The sequence below is a fragment of the Corvus hawaiiensis genome, chromosome 2, assembly GCF_020740725.1.
Source record: "Corvus hawaiiensis isolate bCorHaw1 chromosome 2, bCorHaw1.pri.cur, whole genome shotgun sequence".
In the NCBI taxonomy this organism is placed as follows: domain Eukaryota; kingdom Metazoa; phylum Chordata; class Aves; order Passeriformes; family Corvidae; genus Corvus; species Corvus hawaiiensis.
This window is the reverse complement of record NC_063214.1, coordinates 49,407,997-49,428,580: the sequence shown is the minus strand read 5'-3', so window position 1 is coordinate 49,428,580 and position 20,584 is coordinate 49,407,997. Positions and strand designations below refer to the sequence as shown.

At 36.4% G+C, this 20,584-nt stretch overlaps 1 protein-coding gene across 8 annotated transcripts in view; it reads right to left on the bottom strand.

The window, feature by feature from the left end:
* The window catches only part of SGCG (sarcoglycan gamma), a 112,127-nt gene that overhangs the window by 15,786 nt on the left and 75,757 nt on the right, over nucleotides 1-20,584 (bottom strand). For all 8 annotated transcript variants that reach the window (XM_048294889.1, XM_048294888.1, XM_048294891.1 and 5 more), the window contains 2 exons: nucleotides 12,636-12,755; nucleotides 7,197-7,269 (listed from right to left, as the gene is read on the bottom strand). In XM_048294889.1, the coding sequence (XP_048150846.1) occupies nucleotides 7,197-7,269; nucleotides 12,636-12,755 (193 nt within the window). The remainder of the gene's footprint in view (nucleotides 1-7,196; nucleotides 7,270-12,635; nucleotides 12,756-20,584) is intronic.

The following is a 20,584-nucleotide window of genomic DNA, read 5'->3' as shown; positions in this document are numbered from 1 at the left end:
ACAGATATGATTATCACAGGGTACTTATTTGTTTACTAATTCTCCGTCCATTTTAAATATTGAGGTGTTTTTTCCTGTTTGCCCACTGTCACTCAATGCAGAGTTGTTGAAGGAATGAAGACTAAAGATAAGACTGAGATATGATTAAAATAGAAGCTTCTCTCAAGAGTGACAGTTGTGATGAAGAGTGGTAAGAGCTAATTCAAAAGAGGTCTCTGTGATGACCTCAATTTTATGATGTGCTGATTCTCCAGGTAATTAAAAATGACCAAGGCCCCAGTGAATGTGATTAAATCTGGCACATCACAGATGTTTCCAGCATGACTATCTTTTTCAAATTACTTTAATAATATTATAAAATAACATCTTATATGATAAAATTTTAATCTCATATAATAACAGCATTTGCATCACTGTTGTAAAAAATGAGCTAAGCATTTTCCTTATGAGAAATATCATAAAATTCTCTTCCAGGCTGAAATTTGCCATGCTTTTCTTCTATATGTATCTAAGCAAATTTTTATTTAATATGCTGAAGCATAGAAAGATCTCAAGTAAGTGGAGTTCTTCAGTGCACGCTGTTCACAGTGTTCATAGTGTTCACATGTTCTCCACGAAAATAAACACTCAAGTGAAGAGGCTTTGCCAAAAAGCAGGCCATACCCTTTCCTTCTTGTGATTTGTTAGTACAGCAGCTGAATGTGCCACACTGTCATCAGAGTCCTCACAGCTGAAGTACCATAACTGTGCACACAGTCTGAGGGAGAGGGGAAGGAGTGAGTAGTGATGATGTACATGTGCAATGCATCTTGGAAAAGTTACTCTTATCAGGAAATGCTTCCTTTTCTTTTTCCAGTGTTTGCCACACCCACATCCTTATGGTGGGTGTCTCCTGTTTCATGCCTCCTCCCCAATTCTCTTGATACATGTGCAGATAAGTATGCAGGCTAAAGATAATGTAAGGGATGATCAGCTCAACTCAGTATTACAACTTGTATCAGTGACAGCACAATCAGGCTTACAAACAGGGCTCCACGTGCCCATCTGCAAGGTGCCTAAAACTGTGACAATCACTAACGAAGTTTTCACAGTGGCTTGTGCTCTGGTGGAATATGCTGTAGTCACTGATGACAATTTCACTTTAGCAAGCTCATTGAGCAGTCTGACATTGTCAGGGACCCAGTTCAACAGGTGCATTAATCAATACAACTTTGCTCTTTGTGCTACTGACATAAGCAGCCATGGAAAACACTTAAATGACTGTCCCATACAAGCAGCAGAAACAACTTTTGTCGGTTTTAATGCGTTAAGTGACATCTCTGAAAAATTGAGGCTTTAGGAAGAACATCAGCCACATGACTGCAGCAAATGAAAGCCATTTATGAGAGTGCTCGCAAAATTCTTTTCACTTTAGGATTAATATTTACGGGTAAAATCACTGCTTAAAAGACAACCAGATGTGTTGTCATACACAAGACTTTGCTAATAGAGTTTTTTAAAATATTCAAGTCAGAAATACTTCTGAAAAGATGATAAACACAATGCCCTGTACTATCCAGTCCTTCTAAACGACACCTTTTTACACATTTGAGTCCATCAGATAAATGGAAAGAAATTCTTTAAAGCTTCCAAAAGCAGTATTTGATGGTGTTCCTTGTTAACCTGATTGCAGTAAAGTGTATGAATGCAAATTTATATCTAGCAAATTAAGGCCAGGGCTCATAAAATTACACAGCAGTAGAAATATCGCACTAGTCAGGGAGCAGAGGTGCTTGCAAACACTGAATCATAACCATAGTCTTACTTTCCATTATGTAATTCATTCTCTTCTGACTGACTGGGCTTTTGATTTACATAATGAATTCAAATCAAAATGACTGTACTTCAATTAGTTAGATGGCATTTTTACGCAATTAGCATGTAAGCATTAGCATTACAAATATGATTAAACAATTATTTGGCAAATGTTTTTACCATGGTTGGCTTCTATACATTTGTCTAGATTTCCTTCATAATTCTTACTCATACAGCCATAAAACCCCACTTCAGTTTCCAGCTTTCTCTCTGTCTTATTACATAGTTTAACCATAGCAAATGCTTCAATTGCAAAAGGAAAAAAATACTATCAACGGGGAATGGAAAGGATAAAAATAAGACCGGAAAGAATCAGAGAGAAGTAGAAGCCATAACTCCATAAGTAGAGTTATTGGATGCCACAGAACAGACATAAAATTAAAGGGTGTATGTTAATTATGAATATATAGACAGGGAAAGGCCTACCATCAGTACAGTAATTTACCCTAACCAGATACCTAGAAAAACATATAATTGGCCTTCAAATTATCAATATTCTGTAATATGTTAGTCACATACCAGTAAATACTTTAATAAATATTTTTATTAAGCTTTTATTATGCTTTTAAGTGTTGGACAGGTATTTCACTTAAATATAAAGCAATGCTTCTTTAATTACACATTCAAAGTTTTAATTAATACCAATATTATACATTTGTTTAGAATACATCTGTTTCCCTGGGGAATACTGAAATACTTTCAGCATATACCCACAAACCATTAAATATGCCCATATCCTGGTAACATATATCTCTCTATATAATCATACTCTGGCAAAAGTTGACTCTCTGGAGCAGTGATATCATTCCTGCTATAGTGCTTTCCAAAATCAAGAGTTGTGGAATGATGTGGATCATTTTGAACTTGGATGCAAACCCTCAGCTGAAAGACTGTCAGAATACCACAAGCTGTCTGTACTAAAAGTGATTTCCCACAGGACCTGTGCTCAGAAGGCACAGTTGCTGGCTGTCAGACAGCCATACATGACAAATATGAGAACAAAGATAGTACTAATTCATAAGTATTATATTCATTATTCATAGCACACAGTTAGTTGATAAATGGAAAAATGCCCTACTTGTAAAGCACATTTCTGTAAGTTTCGGAGATGCAAATGCTCAGCTCAGAAACATCGTTTTGAGATTTAAAGAATTTTGCTGATCCACTGTTTTCCCTTAGAAAACCACAAGCCATGTAGATCACAAGAAGCGAACGGTATCAAAATGACAAAACTATGTATGAACTGCACATTATTCAAGGATACAAAATTTAGGAGGAATAGAGGAATAGGCTAAATGATATTCTAAGCTAAAGTAAGTTGTCAGAAAAATATGTTAGCAACAGACTGGAAAAAAGTCTAAACTTAGACACCAGTTTTCACAGAGAATGTTATTTGATAACAGGGCGTATAAAAAGGTACGTGTGCCGGCATGAAACTCTGGATAACATCAGAAGAGGCTACTTCCATTACCTAACAGGAACCTGGGGAAAAGATGGCTTTTAGGAAATTGTTATAAATGTCTCTGTCTACATCATATAGTTCCAGTAGTTGCTGTTACAGATTTTTGACCTACATTTTGGATCACAAGGTATGTGTCTGAACATGAGCTTTCCTAATTCTGTTTAAATTCGGGTTTTTCTAGGAATAAAGATACCTGTTTTCCATTAAAACTTTGCTGTGATCTAGTTATAGGTGTCAGCTAAACAAATTCTTGGGAAGCCCCAGGAGACCTGACTGATGCAAGTTCTCAAGGTGCCAAATACACATGGAAGTACAAGGCCTCATGAAGAGCTATGGAAAAGGCTACAAAATAGTTTGGCAGGAATGAAGACCTGGATTGTGGCAATCACTGACATATTTCTGTTCTCACTAATGACAATTGGCTGTTTCAACCAAGTGCCTCCTCCAGTGATATTTGTCTGAGAAGGGTATTTCCTGGATATATCCAAATCTCCCTGTTGAGTGTAAACAAGTGTTTGAGATGTTTGTTGGACACTTGTTACATGCAAGGCCCTGTTTTTAGGTGTCCACTGGGTCCTAAATTCTTAAAAAATTTTGTAAATGAAAACTAAGTATCTTATGTAGATATAAGAACTCCATTAAAGGAATTAAAAAATAGGCAATATTATTTTAAGCTTAGGAAAGCTACAATAATGAAATACAGATTTTGTTGTTTTAATTCTTCCTAGCTAAGTGCAAGCACATCTCCTTTTCTTTATGAGTGAGTCATAAATTTGATCTTTTAGACTGAAAAGGACTATAATTTTCCTTCAAATTACAAATGAAAAGACAGTTACTGACCACAGTATAATTCCATTGCTCTGTCTCCATAACTTAGCTATAGAAAGACATGTTCCAACACATATATCTCTTTGTTTCCAGAAAAGCAGTCTCTCTGAAAGTTTGGCATTTGGACAAGAAAGCCAGCAGAATGTGCAATTCAGAGGCCATTTGTGTCAGCTTTGTTTGAAATCCTGCCCTAAATCTGAATGACAGAGAAGGAATGTGGCCCCCTTCACATGAAACAAGCTGAAAAGTTACAAGCATTAACAGCTTTCCAGTCAGCTCCTTGAAACCTGCAACTCCATTCGCAGTGGATGGGGTTTCTCGAAATACTATTCCCCACATTCAATGCTGCAGACCATGGCACTTTATAACACAGTTACCCAGCATATCACATCCACATGGCACAGCACAAACCACTGAAGGAAAAACAGAGGAAAAATAGGAGAAGATTAATAGTAAAGTGTGGAGATAAGGCTCAAGGTAAGCAAATATGTTACATTACCTATAACTCTATACTCACTACCCTCATCTGGAAAGGCTTCTAAAATTGCATTTTAAATTTTCATACTGAAGTGCTTTCCAGTGGGCAGGTTCCTGTATTTAACAGTGTGGAATGAAACAGAGTATTTATGAAGCATTACAAAATATCAGGCTTTTGGTAAACTTGTCTGAGCTTTTCCACAACAGAGTGCATGAATTTTGTTTACACTGAAATTTAAGATTACCCTTGAAAGTAACCTTTTTCCAGCTTGACAAAATGGTCTTGTCTGCCTACAACTACACTTGCCATCTGCACTGCAGACCACTGCATTTCCGTCTTAACCTTCCCCAGAAGCTCTTAATGAAAAAATTAAATCGTTGCTATCTCTGCTTTCAAACTTGACACTGATTATAACAGAAAAAAAAAAAAAAATTAACGGACTGAGGCATTCTGAACTGCTCTGGTAAAGGCCTGCCAGGACAGGAGAGAGGAGAAGGACGTTTTACAAGGGCCTGTAGTGATAGAACAGGGAGGAAAGATTCAGATTGGATATTGGGAAGAAATTCTTTACTGTGAGGATAGTGAGGCACTGGAACAGGATGCCCAGAGAAGCTGTGGATGGTGGAGGTGTCCAAGGCCAGGCTGAGTGGGGCTCTGAGCAACCTGCTCTAAGGGGAGGTGCCCATGGCAGGGAGGGTTGTAACCCGATGATCCTTAAGGTCTCTTCCAGCCCAAGCTATTCTATGATGGCACAAGTGAGTGGTGTGTACATTGCATAGCCTCGTGCGCTGACAATCAGTTTTCTTAGGATTAAGCTAACTCATTTTCTAGCACAGGTGTTTAGCAGCTGGATTCATGTCAAATACTAACAACAGACACAAGTGTGTCGGTGGCCAGGTAGCTACTTCCCTGACTTTACAATAATTTGTAAATTATGTTTAGCAAACATTCTGTTAATTCTGGAAAAGTTTGTGTTTCCCACTATTTTAAGTTAATTGAAGACAGAACTGAGTGGGATTTTATGTATTACATTTGAACTCTGCTAACACATAGCAACATTCTAGCTCAAAACGTGTGTTTATAGTTGACATGGTAAAAATCACTAAAGAGGTAAGCTGTGAGGTAAACTCATCCATGGAGGAGAACTCTATGAACACTTTGAATTAAGCTCAGTGTTTTCCTTCCAATGTTATCCTATTTCAAAAACAGGTAGAAAAATTGTACTAACAATAGTTGTATGTAGTCAGAAACATCATAACTTGTTAAACAGAAGTGCGAATAAGAACTTAAAATGTAACAGAGCATAACAGATGTAGAATAACACTATCAGCTTTAAGCCTATTAAAATATTAATTGATTATGCATTTGAAGCAAAGTAACAACCATAGAAAATAATAGATATGTATCCAATCAAAATTTGCAGAGAAATTTGCAATTAAGAAATTAGATTTCCTACTTCACTAAAGTCTAGATAATCACAGAAAATGACAAATTTCCAACATAATAAATCCACTTCCTACAAAACCAGACAATGTACACTTATAATGCAGAATATTGGTCAAAGTCTGTCACATTCAAATTCTACCATAACAGAAGAAACACATTTTTGAAAGTGGAATCTACATGTAAAAAATAATGCCTTGAGCTCACACTGTCTTCAAATGCAAGCACAAGGTATTTTACTGCAAGTAAATCTTAAATATAAACAAGAAAATCAAAATAATTATCCTAACAGTCTCCCTCTCATTTGTCATCCTCAATTTGAAAATTCAGTCAGAAAGGTAGAGAGTGTTTTTGAAAGCTTTCATCATCTTCCACTACTCTCTAGTAGCTATCCCTATTGGAGAGAAAAACTAAGAAAAGAAATTATGACAGAAAGTAGCAAACTGCCAAGGTATGAAAGGACAGAAATACAATGGTTAGAGAGACCCTCTTTCATTTCAAGTCTTTCTTTGAACTGGCTTATAAAATCAAAGATAACATGTTCATGAAGAGAATATAATTTGAGTTTATTACCTCACCATAACCAGCACATTATAAACTAATTTGGGATACTCGAAATTAAACAGAATAATGCACAAAAAAATGCAATCCCAGAATTAAGGAGCTCTGAATACAAAGTACATAATAATGATTTTCTCAGCCCAAACTGCTTTTTAGTCATATTACAGAGCTTCATACATTTCCATGTTTTCCTTCTTAGTCTGCTTCCTCAGATTGATACTAGTTTTCAAAAATCTTGACTAATTACACATTGATGACCTACTGCAGACAAGCAACTTGTATTGTAACACAGTAGAAAAAGTCATATTTCAAAGTGTTTAAAAACCCAAAAATAGAAGTTTACAGAATATCTTTCCACAGTGGTTTTAAATACATTCACCATCAGCAATAAATAATTGATAACGTATTTCAGAATTGCAGAACAATATATATGATTTTCCTTCAAAATAGTAACTTGTCACATAAACCAGAAAAAAAAAGGTATCAGTAATTCTGTGATGAAAATCATGTGTTTGAAAAATGTGAGTATTTATTAACATTTACTTATTAGATTTATGCAGAAATTCTTACCTAAGCTGTTTAAAAGCTTCTGCTTTCACAAGTGGTGTTTCTACAGAATGTTCAAAAAGTGCTCCTTCAGGCCCTGCAAAAAAACAACAACAACAAAAAAAACCCAGAAGAAAAATACTGTAATAGTTCAAATATAACAAGAAAATAGCAAGAGGGTTTTTTGTTTAATATGGCCACTTTGATATTAGAAATCAAGATAAGAAAACATATGTTAAGAATTATAAGACACTTGAAATACAGCTACATTATCACCATTATGGTATTGATTGGAACAATACAATACAGAAGTAATGACAGCTGTAAACTCTTAAAACTAAATTTAAAAAGTCTGAAGACAGAGAAATTTTGAACTATTTGGGACAAAAAAATAAGTAAATAAGATTTATACAATGTAACTTTCATTACAGTTAATAGAGCTAATTAAAATTCCACAAAACCTTTACAAATACTAGTCCTAAATAATTGTATTTATTTTAGACAGTTCCATGCATATCACAACTTCTGTCATATAGCTTTATCAAAGATTTTCCCCTATTTATAGGCAGACTTGCTGAATATGGGATCAGACAGTTTACCTCTTGAAATACGAGTAGTTTCATTCCAAAGAGGAAGAAACAGTGGGCACTCAGCCTCACCAGGAGCCTCCCTGTTGGAAGATCTTCCAAGGACCTCCGTTTCTGCTCTCCTGAATATCAGCATTATTGCAGTATCACCAGTCCAGTGACCACCTCCCACCTAAGCTCCACTAGGATCAGGAAACTGGCTGATGTAGGACAAAGCCCCTCAGCAACAGAGAGGGCTCAAAAAAGCAGCTGAACACCACCATCTACAGCAAGGGTGGAGCCTCTCAACTTCTGTTCCTTGGCTTTATGAATGTACTCATCAAAAAATGGAGAGGTCTTAGGTTGAGAGGTCTTCTCTGGCTTTGAGAATTCACATATGTGAGCACTTTCCTGGTGCATATGTAGCAAGGCAATATATTTTAATAGTTAGGATATTAGTCAAGGTGGCTTGTCTGGCTGCTCTTTATGCTGTTACCCTCTGGAAAGAATTCTAGGTTGTAAAAAGCCCTAAGTTAGGGATTTCGGCTCTGTCTAGACAGAGAATGGCAATGGATGATTAGAAAGCATGGTATAGATAGTATAGATGTGGTACTAGAATATTAAATGTGGTACAAAAGGAAAAAGAGAATAAAAGATTGGTTGGAGCAGCCTCAGAGAACACGGTAAAAAAAAAAAGTGAAATAAAGAAAAAACATTAAAAATGAATACATTGCTGAGAAAACTGAAAGAAAGACTGCCATTTCATGAGGGCTGCAGGAAAATTCTCAGGATGTCCTGAGAAAGTATGAAATGTGCTGATTTTTCAGAAGAGTTTTAGCTGAAATCATGATTCCTTAGAATGAAATCTCCTTGTCTTAGATAGAAGAGAAGTACACAAGATGTAAGAATTACCATATTAAACCACTTCAGCACTTTAAGGAATCATTGATTTACTAAGCTTGTATTTAAATTTTATTTAGCTGTTGATACCCTCCCCATCAATTAAAATTAATTAATCTTTCTGTAAATTATAAACTGGCATGAATATAATACTGGAAAATTTAAAATTTATTAATTCAGACAGAGCTTTAACCCTGCTGCATTAACATTTAATTTTAAGTTCATTTTCATTAACATTAAGATTATTCTGCACCTTAAGGAATTAAAAATGTTTATCAGAAAATGCTGATTTGGTACAACTAAGATATTTTGCAGGGATATCCTGATATGTCAAAAGTGCAGATGTGGCACTTTGGGACATGTTTTAGTGGTGGAGTTGGCAGTGCTGCGTTAATGGTTCAGCTTGGTGATCTTAGAGGTCTTTTCCAACCTAAATGATTCTATGATTCCATGATTCCATAAATACAAGTAAGTGATAACAGAGAATGTATCAGTTTCATGGAAATAGGGGCTAATGGAAGGAAGAGAACAGGAAACATCAGTGTTAATGTTCTGGGCAGCAGTGGGCAGGTGGTGTAAAATGGAATGAAAAGGCTTATTTCCATATTCTAGAGCTGTCACCTCTAAGCAAGAGTAAAACCTTGCCTTTATGTGAGGAAAACTTCTTCATCAAACAGTGTTAATAACAGTATGCCACTCATAGAAAAAAACTCTCAGGGCAACTTTTTTTTTGGAAAATGGCCCTAAATTGATTTCTTGTCTTCATTTCCTGCTTTATCTTTTTAACTGTGATATGACTATTACTATATTTACTATTTTTTTGGCTACTGTTTATTAAGATATTGTAATCTAATCCTAAAATACACAAGAACAAGATACTCATTTTCTTAATGAGAGGATTGAAGTCAGCAAGATTCATTAACACCTCACACACCCTATCAGGCAAGGACCATTTGCCTCCTCAGAGTCTAACAGAATGTTTACTCATACCCTCAAACTGCCTCCTACTTAACCTGCCTTCTGAGCAGAAGTGTTTAAATTAAACACACACTGTCACACTGTGCTTCAGCATTAGCTACGCAAACTGAAAACCTTTGCACGGAACAGAGCACTAGAAAATCACAGACAATACTCAGCAAATACTTCAGGGGATTTTTATAAAAGACAAACAAGCAGAAGGACAAGTAGTAAACTGGATAAAGGGTGATACAAATACGCTTCTCCATAAAAATACTGATCCTCTCTGCCCTGCCAGCTTTTCTTTAAGGTAAAAGAAGGTGTAGATGTGGCACTTGGGGATGTGGTTTAGTGGTGAACATAGGTTAGGTTAATGGTTGGACTTGATCTTAAGAGATCTTCTCTAACCTTTACAATTCCATGTTTCTGTGAGCCTGCCATGACATTATAAAGCAATTGGCTCTTTGACAGCCAATACAGTTACAAGGTGGTTTCTCTGTCCCCAGTGCCAGCTGAATGTACAAAACCCTCCCAGAACAAAACACGGATGTTCAGTACATCCACAGCAACATAATAAATGTCTGCAAAACGCAGGTCCTTACTGAAATAATATTAGAGGATGTAGTTGGAGCCCATGATCCTTCAGGAGCAGTAATTGTCACAAAGGGTTAAGCCAAGCTTTAGTTTCATACACTTAAATGATTCTGTGATGTAGATGGCTCAGATGAGCCAGAGGCAGTGTTTTGTTGCCTAATCATCTGTACTTACTGTCATCTGGAACACCCTTGTGCATCCTGCCTGGCCTCCAGCTGTCACGATCACAGGAAGCATCTCTTGGAGATAAAGTGATATCATGAGGTGTCTCATACACCCCAAGGTGTTTCACACACAGCTGGATGTTAATGTCTGAGCATGCCAGCTCAGCTGCTATCCACTCTATCCAAGGGAGATAACAAGCCCTGGAGCTCTCCCCAAAGCAGAGAACAGCATTTGTGGGCACAAGAGCTCTGCCAAGGGCAGGTGCCGGTGTCTCCCCGTGCTTCAGGGCAGTGTTGGCACCCAGACCTGTCAGTGACTCAGCGGGGTATCAGAGGCACGTTCCTGGTGGGGGCTTTCCCCAGGCATTTGCTCTTCCTTCATTTGCACTGTTCTATTCTACACGTGGGCCAGAGAAGGTCTGACTGAAACAGCATCAGTTGAAACATATTAATTGTAGGAAAATGGCAATTCTTAAGGTGTTGGATTGGATTACATTACCCTTAGACTTTTTCCTTTGTCCTGAAATATCCTAAATCATAGACATTTGCTCTCTGCTGTATTATATTTTATTTGAAAACCGTCAGGTTTTCTTAAAAATCATTACTGAGCTTTTCATAATCCACATAAATAAGGAGAAGTAAAATCAAATAGTTCGTTACACTGTACATAAAAAACTGCAAAATGTTCTTTGTGTATTTTAAGCCCAGGATCATGTTTTTTATGGTATGAACTTAAAAAAATTTATTTCACGTTGATCTTGTTCTCTATCTAAAATGTTTAAAAATAATCTCAGTATGCAAAGTATTACTCATTTATCCTTCATGCTAATAGTATCATTTAAATCACAATAATTTATCCTTCATGCTAATAGTATCACTTAAATCACAATTTTAATAAATTAATTTGAAGCAAAGTAGGCATGAATCTCTCTCGCATTAATTTTACACTGAAATAACCTCACTGACTTTAATGTATTTGCTTTTGAATTTTACTACAGTGTTAGAAAAGAAACAGGCAATGTGTCTTACTACAGTATCTGCTGAAGTAAATAATTATCAATACACTGTAAAGATTAATATTGGATGAGTGAGTCATTAATATTAGCATAACAATTTCAACTCATGTATGAATGATTTTTACTTACTTTGAGCAGAGATAGACCTTTTCCAAATCAGTTAACAATTACGCAGTTTTTCATATCTTTGTTAAACATGCTTTTCTATTAAAGTTTAGCATCCCTTGGGCAAACAATAATTATTTGATATGGTTTCCTGGTTAAACAAAGTTGTAATTTCAATTAGGTTAAAAAGTAAAAAAACCCTTAAGATAAGACCCTCAGGCGTAAACAAAATGTATCAACACAATTATTATAACTTAACTCTGGATTTGAAACACTAATTGTATAGTTACTACCACATTTATAGCTTTGACAGTGAAATAATATGAATCTATTCATTAAAATGAAGACCTCAAGATTTCAGAGGACCACTAATTAGCAAAGGTCAAACATGACAGTTGCAATCAGGTAAAAGGTATTTAAAAATTAATTGAAAACAAGTTACAGAATAATTTCAGTATTTCCTTTGATGGATTCTTCTGCTCAAAGAGAAATCATGCCGTGATGTATCTATTTTAATGCAACCTTACACCTAGAAAATGAAGGCTGACTTTATCGGGTCATATGGAAGGAAGTAGCTTTTCATGTGATAATTCTGACGTATTATTTTGTAAATGACTACTTCAGTGATTTGCAGAAATAGCCTAAGACGAACTTGTATCTTGACAGATGACATTTAAAATATACTACAAATATCATCCTGTGACATATGTGCTACTCACAGAACAGAAATACAGTAGCTTTCACTTTGAAAGATAAAACCATATAAAAATATCAGAGAGCCTGAAGTTTTCACAAATCAGACTCATTACTACTCAAAATGGAATATCCAGAATTTTTTCAGCCTCAGACAGTGTGCACTGGAAACACTGAATAATTCAGAAAAGGATGCACCAGTACAGTTCCAGTTACTAATAGCTTTAAAATAAAACACACATATATAGAAATATTTAGATTATATATATATATATATAAAAGTATTATTTTGTGTTAGAAGTTCTTACTGATTATTTATTCAAAAAGGTCAGATTGCCTTCATATTTCTGTTTCCTAATGAGGTAAAACCAGAACTTGCATTCACACATAATAACATATTTAAAAATGCCATTTTTATTGTGCTTTTCATATGGGTATTATTTGAACATTTCTTAAACCATTACAAACCTGTGACTCGAAGCTTATCTGTGCCAACTACAACTTCATTTTCATCCACTGTAAAAAGTGGCTTTCCATCCTTTGAGTTGATCTGAAATTGCTGACTGTGGAATTCTACCATTTTAGGACCTGCAAAGCACAGTAGAATAATGGAATAATTACATCATCTTTCTTCAATTTTCTATATAAATTATTAATAATTTTAATTGGTGTCTTAATTTTGTTGTTCAAAACTGTGCCTGGAGTCTTCCTTTATAGTTGGGTTTCCAGGAAATCTAGGAAATCCCACACGAATTGATCCAGACAAACATTTATGACATTCAGACATTCATGTTCTTGGTGTTGAAACTGCTTTGATCAGAATGAATCCATCTTTTCCTTTTTTTTTTTTTTTTTTTTTTTTTTGGAAACAGAAACTAATTATCAAAGTCTTTGCAGCACCATCCCTTTTCATTAGGGAGGCTCAAATGCTTTAAAATTACAAACCTCCCATGTAAAAGCAGGACCTCAGCTCTTCATAACAGATGCCAGTTTGGCTCCACATATCTAACAAAAGTTACTGATCATGTTCATAAGGGTTTCAGGAAGCTACAAGAATATTTGCAACTGATTCTGGTACTCCAAAAATGAAAACTAATTGTGAGCAAGAGAATCTTTGCATACTTCCATACTTCCAGATCCTAAATTCACTAAACATCCTGTTTTACGGTATTGGCTTGGTAAGTAGATAAAAATCAAACCGTTAATATTCCCTCTCTAACAACCTGATCAATTAAAATTCATACCACATCTAGCCTGAATATCTATTACACAGAGTTGTCACCATAAATCTATATTCAGAATTAAAATTACAGAGAATGGTCAAAGCAGTTAAGACTCCTTTTCAGCAATTTTTAATAAATATATTTCACAGACTATCCATGGGACCAAGAGGCACTGAACTGCTTCCTTCCCATTAAGAACCTGTTTTACCATGTCTGCTCCCATAAATGTTAAATATATTCCAGACAGTAATTCTCAAAAGAAATAGTGATTTTTATTTTTTTTTAGATCTTATGTTAAAGGGGCATTAGGTGACACTGAGACTGCTAAGAAATACATGCAGGTATTTCACAAAGTCTGGTTGGTAGCTGGTATGAGAGAAGCACACCATAAGGCTCCATCCAAATCACTTATTGCTTCACTCAGCAGATGCAAAGCATTGCTTTTAACTGCCCACTGAACAAAGAAAGACTTAGAGAAGCCATAATGTCCTAAACTAGTGCAACAATTTTAAGGCATAAACCCCAATATTGATTGTACCCAAAAATGGTCCGGATAGAGGGCTGAGCTCTGCATTATGTTATGGTCTGCTGCACATGTGCACCCAAGCACAGCCTTATGGATCCCAATTTGGCTCTTCTCTAAAGCTATTCTGAAGCCCACAACCGTATTTCTGAGAAGTATGCTGCAAAAAGTGAGATCAGAAAATATCTTCATCAAGTGAAAAGCTCTTAAACAGTATTTTTTTTGTTTTGGTTTTCTTTTTTGGTTGTGTTTTTTTGTTTTATTTTTACAGCAAAAGAAACAGTTCTGGGTAAGTGAGGCAAGGATGGATCCCTGTCAATGGTTTCCTAGAAAATCTCGGTTAAGGTTTTATTTAAGGTCCCTTCCAACCTGGGCCTTTTTATGGTTCAGTGATTGATTGTTCCTGTTTGTGCCCAGCAGCAGTAATGAAACTGGCCATTTATGTAGTGTAGCTAGATCCTTGTGTATTCAAACAAATCAAAGGCCTGAGTCAAATGGATGTTATCAACTTTACTCGTGCTGCAGGTCCCCCTCACCCTTCCCATTCATCCAACCCCATGATTTTTAATGCTAGCTTAATTAAGGAAATACTGTGCAAGCACTGTGAGAGCACTCACTGAACATTTTACACTTTCCGAAGGTACTTGTCTCTCTCTGAAAGTACAACTCATGGCCTTGCCCACGCTGGGTTTGCATCCAGATTGTTAGATCCTGGGCCTTGCACACTTAAATAAATCTTTAACAAAAATCTTTAGGTCCACAGTTTCCTTAACAAAAGTGCCCCAGTAACATGGGAAGAGGATCGTCTTATAGATAATCTTCATTATCAGAGAATGGTATGGAAAATAATTGATGTATTTTAAATCTTAAGAGGGAATGCTAGGGTAAACAAAATTCAAGCACATGTGTTATTCATGCTAGAGATGAGACATCTCAGTATATGTGGAACAAGCTTCAAAAAGGAATAATAGGCTTTTTCATAAATGGAAGTAAGTTTATGTAATGAAAAGTAGCCATTAATTTCTCTTAATTGTATTCCACAATACACATAAATGAGCTATATTGCAATAACACTAATTGTAATGTAAACCCAGTGAGATTAATTTTCAACTCACAAACAGCAGCCAAACTCAATATCTGAAAGTTTAATCTCCTAATGCCTAAATGTGTTTTGTTTACCACCCTAGTATATTAACCACGTGTAAGTCAACTAATACTATATAATCACATTTGCTGATAAAATCCTATGATTAAAAATGCAAGCTGACTGAATGCAGGTTATAGAAAGTGTTTGTTTTCTGCTTGCTGCCAGATGTGTCACACAAATTTCCACGTCAATGGGTTATTCTTGCTAATCAGGCTGATTCCTGCCCACTGCTTCTGTACGTTTCCTCCTTTAAGGTGCAGCCCTGAAGCAGACCTCGTAAGATCTTCACATCACATTCACCTCTTGACACTGAGGATGCTGCTCTAAATGATGAGGGTTTTTTTCCAAAAAGAACTGACATACTGGTAAACAGTCTTCCTTTCAATTTGTCCTCCTCACTCTTTACTTCCCTAGAGTTTTTCCAGGGAAGAAAGGTCTTCTGTTCAGTGACTCCATTTCAGTTGAAAAGCATTTTAATAAACTGCTTTCTACTGCTACCCTGCCTTTGAATTCCAGGCCAATACAAATATAGATGTACCAGACAGCAAAGGATCCTCTGTCAAAAACAGGGCCTGCCATAAAATAAATATCCACAAATGCTTAATGCCAATTAAATTTGGGGAGTCTGAAATTTGAAGTCTGCCTACATGTTAAGAACAGGCAGATTCTTCAAATAGTTAGTTCTGCCAAATACTAAGCATTTTTAGTGTGTCTTTAGATCTTTCAGAAGAAAAGGCTTTCCAACACTGAATTTATGTCTATCATTAAGTAATTTAATATCTTTTATTTTCTTACTCTTTTTTCTTATCCGTCATTTCCGATTAACCTATGGCTGTCAGCTACTCTGTATGCTTTGCTCTTCTCCTACCACCCAGAATCATTGAAGTACTGGGTATAAACCAAAATCCTCAGTGCCTTGGGGTATTCCTATGCAATTTCCTTTTTTAGTTAATTTTTATTAAGCTAAAGCACCTTACTTAAAATAAGATCTCATTAAAAGTGTATTAAAAATGTAATACTCCTACAGATTCGGTTCTCATTCCAAGAGAGATAGAATGCAATACCAATAAATGTAAAGTCATTACTTTCAGAAATATAAAATTAGTCATATTTTCATATGGAATGGTATGGTATTTCATTAGAACAAAGGCATTACTACAGAGAATAGGCAGCACATTGCATATACACGTTTTATGTCCATATCATACATCTCTCATAACTTTGAACAACACTAATACATTAATAGAGCACTTGCTGCTCCTGTTTCCTCTTTTTCTCTCAGTTCTCCTTTTATGCAATGGATGAAACAATGATGTCCCCTCAGATCAAAGTAAGAGTGCTTTACTGTCACCACTGTTTATACTTTGTTGTCATCTGTGATCGAACACAAATCTAGAGATCTTAAAAAATTGGTTCTGAAAGATGGTTGCAGACACTGATCATACAGACAGTGGCAACCCAACCAGTGCTAGGTATTTAGGTGACAGTAATTTCCACTCTCACAGTGAGTTAGCTAACTCAATGTCTTCATCCATCTAGGCATTAGTCTTATAAAATACTCTATTTAAATACAGAAGCAATAAACCCATGAAATATTCCACTGTACAATGCATTATTGCACGTAGAAACCATGGCAGGAACAGGAGATTGTGTTTCTCACAGTGACTTGACAAAAAGGCTATGGCATCCCTTTTTCTCACAGGCTTAATGAATCCAGATTTTGTTGCATGATGAATAACTTCCAACAGGAAAAGGTGAAACACACAGTCCTCAGACAGATAAGGTGAAAAGGAAAATACTAAAGGAGATGAGGCATGATAATTTGAAACCCTGTATGCAGAGGGGATAGCTGATCTGATTCTCTCATTCCTAAGCGAATACTTTAACTACTTTATCATCTGTATAATGGATATTCTTCTTCCCCTTCTCTTTTTTTTTTAAAAAGAAAGCCATGAGTGTACTTTCATGAGGTCAACTCCTGCACTGTGTTTCAGCAGTATTCTAAGCATACCTACTGGATCTGGGCAGAGGACAGTGTGAGAGGATCAGCCAAACAGATGGGGCATGACTCAGTTCACAACATCACTGTCTAGTACAATTATACATTCTTTCGTGTTCTCCGCCCAGCCTTCAGCTTATTTCAGATGTCCTAGAGCATCTAGGACTTCCATATCAGACCAGAAATTCTGACATGGAGTCTGTAAGCAACGTGAGCCCTTCCAGCATGTCAGCTGAAGACTGGGCAAGATGGAATCACAGAAGAATGCAAGCCAGAGGTCATCTCTGGAAGTCCTACCTCCTAACCACATCAGGCTCAGCTCAGTTGGAAGTTAGATAAAGGTGCTCAGGGTCTTGTCCAAGTGTAATTTTAATACCTCTGAGGAAGGGGATTTAACAGCCTCCCTGAGCAATCTGTTCCCATGGTTAACCATCCTAACAGTGGTAATTCTCCCCTAACCCTTCTATCCAGTTGCATTTTGCCTCTCTGCACCCTATGACCATTGCCTTTTGCCCTCTTGCTGTGCACCTCGAGTCTGGATTCATGCTAGTGATAGGACAAGGGGAAATGGCCTCAAGTTGCACCAAGGGAGGTTCAGGTTTGAAATTAGAAAAGATTTCTCCACTAAAATAGTGGTTTAGCATTGGAACAGGGTACCCAGGGAGGTGGGTTCAAAAGTGTTCAGAAAATAAGTCGTGTGGCACTTTGTGATATGCTTTAGTTGGCATGGTGGTATTTGGTCAAAGGTTGGACTTGACCTTGGAGGTCTTTTTTCAACCTTAATGATTCTATGATTTATTTTGTCTCTAGCCCTCCTAGTATCAGGCGTAAGTTAGAAGCTCTCCTCAAGCTTTCTTTTCTTACAAGTTAAAGAAACACAGCCTCTTCAGACTCATACTTCATGTGCTTCCACTCCCTGACCACCTGAACAGCTCCCTGTGGGTGCCTCCTCCGCTGGCGCTGTGACAGCTCTGTCACAGTGGAGAGGGCTCCACAGTATTCCAGCCACAGCCTCCCGGGTGTGGGATGACACAGCCCGGTGTGCTGTTCGTGCTCACTGCCACAAGGCTACACTGCAGGTACATGTTCAAGTAGTCCATCAGGATTGGGGGTGTCTTCAGCAGACCTGCTGCACAAAGACAGGGGTGTAGCTCCTTTTTTGGGCAGCAGCTGCCGTCAGGATTCCAAAGTACTGTTGTATTTGAAGTGACTAGGATTTTAGGTGTACTTAATTACCTAAATTCTATCTTACAGTCACAATAAATTTGAGCTACTTTAAGCTAACCTTTACAAATTCATCTAGCATCAACCAATGTCAATAATTCAATATTTTTCGTGCAGGAACCATCCTCACCTGTAGCATTAGCTATTATCTTCTGATTACCATCCAATTACTTAAGTTAATGATTACTGTACCATTGAAACCAAAATATATTTGGGATTGCAATTACTGAAACTGTGAAAGCTGAGCAGGTTATAAAATCTTTAATAATTCCCCCTTTTTCACTTATTTTGAATTATTTTCTCCCATTGGAATAAAGAGACAACGAAGCTACTGAGTAATTGCTCTCTGATGAGAGACAGGTATCCCTCAAAGGGTTATTTTCCAAATAGAAAAATGGTTTCCCAAACATTAGTGGGTTTTTTTTCAGAGCCAAACTCTGTAGACTCATGTTCTCATTTAGACTCAGTGAGAAGAAAAGTGACAGCATAGGATTCATATCCCCTGGGCCAGGTTAAATTTCCCCTTAATGTGATGCTGTCATATTTAACCGGCTGGCAATACACATTATCATAGAATCATAGACTGGTTTGGGTTGGAAGGGACATTAAAGAATGCCTAGTTTCAACCCCTGAAATGGGCAGGGGCACCTTCCACTAGACCAGGTTTCTCAAAGCTCCATCCATTCTGGTCTAGAACATTTCCAGTGATGAAGCAGCTACAGTTTCTCTGGGCACCCTGTTACAGTGCCTCTCTACCCTCACAATAACTATTTGATTAACTTTTAGAGGATGTTTTAATTCTGGCTTAAGTCAGCCTGTCTGGAAACATTATCATGTATTTCTTCATAAAAATTATCATACTGGGGGACAGGGTGTGCATATCTTGCTGTGGTAAGCACCCTATTCTACATGGTGCATAGACCATCAATGCTATTTCTTTTCAGAAGAGGATACTTTTCATTTGCGTCTAAATATTAAACTGCAGTTTGATATGCTTAGCTAGCTCTCAATGTATCTTGAATATTTCTTACTGTTTTCTGCTATTTGTTTTAATTCTTTTCAACATGGTATAAATTTAAATACATAATGGTCTCACAAAGGACTAAAAGCATATGCATTTAATGCATATTCTCTTAAAAAAGAGAATTGGTTAAAAAGTCTGTAGGATGTTTTAGCAGCTACCTGTCATTCTCTAAATCTTGCCTATCTAACCAAATTTTACTTTTGAATAAAACTAGCATGTATGTCTTGATATGATCAGATTCACTGATTGCTAAAATTTCTATACTTTAGGAAGTAAACACTCCTACTTTAATCCCCTTGGAATAAATACTGTAAATTCTTGATCATAGGAAGATTTAATCACCTCAAAAATACTTCAATGAATTTTCAGATTTATCTTCCTAGTAATTGCTCCTGTGTTGTAACTTCCTTTCTTATAACCCAGCGGGACAGCAATTAAAGTTGTGCAAATAAATAATCATCTTCTTGCAGACAAAGATCTTCAAGAAATATGTTCTGCCTTTTATCTTAAAGATAAGAAAGAAGTTATTTGGACAAAAATGGGGTTTTTAATGAAAGACTTCTGGGAAAAATAAAGAAGGAAAAACTAAATGATTTTACAATGTCACTAAGTTTATGAAACTGGCTTCAGGGTTTTCTCTGTGAAAACAAGATCAAACCCTTCTTAGAGTCATCATGTTTCCTTAGCACTGTTTTCTTCCTCTTATGCCTCTGATGAAAAAAAACCATCACTTGAAAATGAAATATTAAAGCGCTGATAAGAAAGCCGTACATGATTTGACTTGGAAAGCAGTAGTTTTCTAAATGGCAATTATTACTGCTAAAGCAATATATGAGGTACTGACAGTGATCTGTTTCCTCAGAATGTTGTTCCAGTCTGAAAAAAGAGGGGTGGGATAGCACAAATACTCTCACTGTACTAACTGTTCAGATTAATGTTACAGACATGAAAATAGTCTCTAAGCAGAATTTTGACTGTAATTCCATTTTCACACTGCATAAACCATTTTGTCTTTCACCATATTCCCATGCTTTCTGAGTGAAGCTGATTTCATACTTAACAATGCAGAACACCTTAATAATCCAGCTATCTAAATAAATTCCTTCAAGATTTAAACACTTTAAACTGAACCCCTGACCTGAAGCTACTGGTGTTACTATTCCTTGGTGTAAATGACTGAACTAGGAAGAGGATCAGCAATCCATTCTACTGCAATCTGTTCTCACAGACCTTTCATGACTCTGTAAACCTCCTTTTTTTTTTTTTTTTTTAAAGTT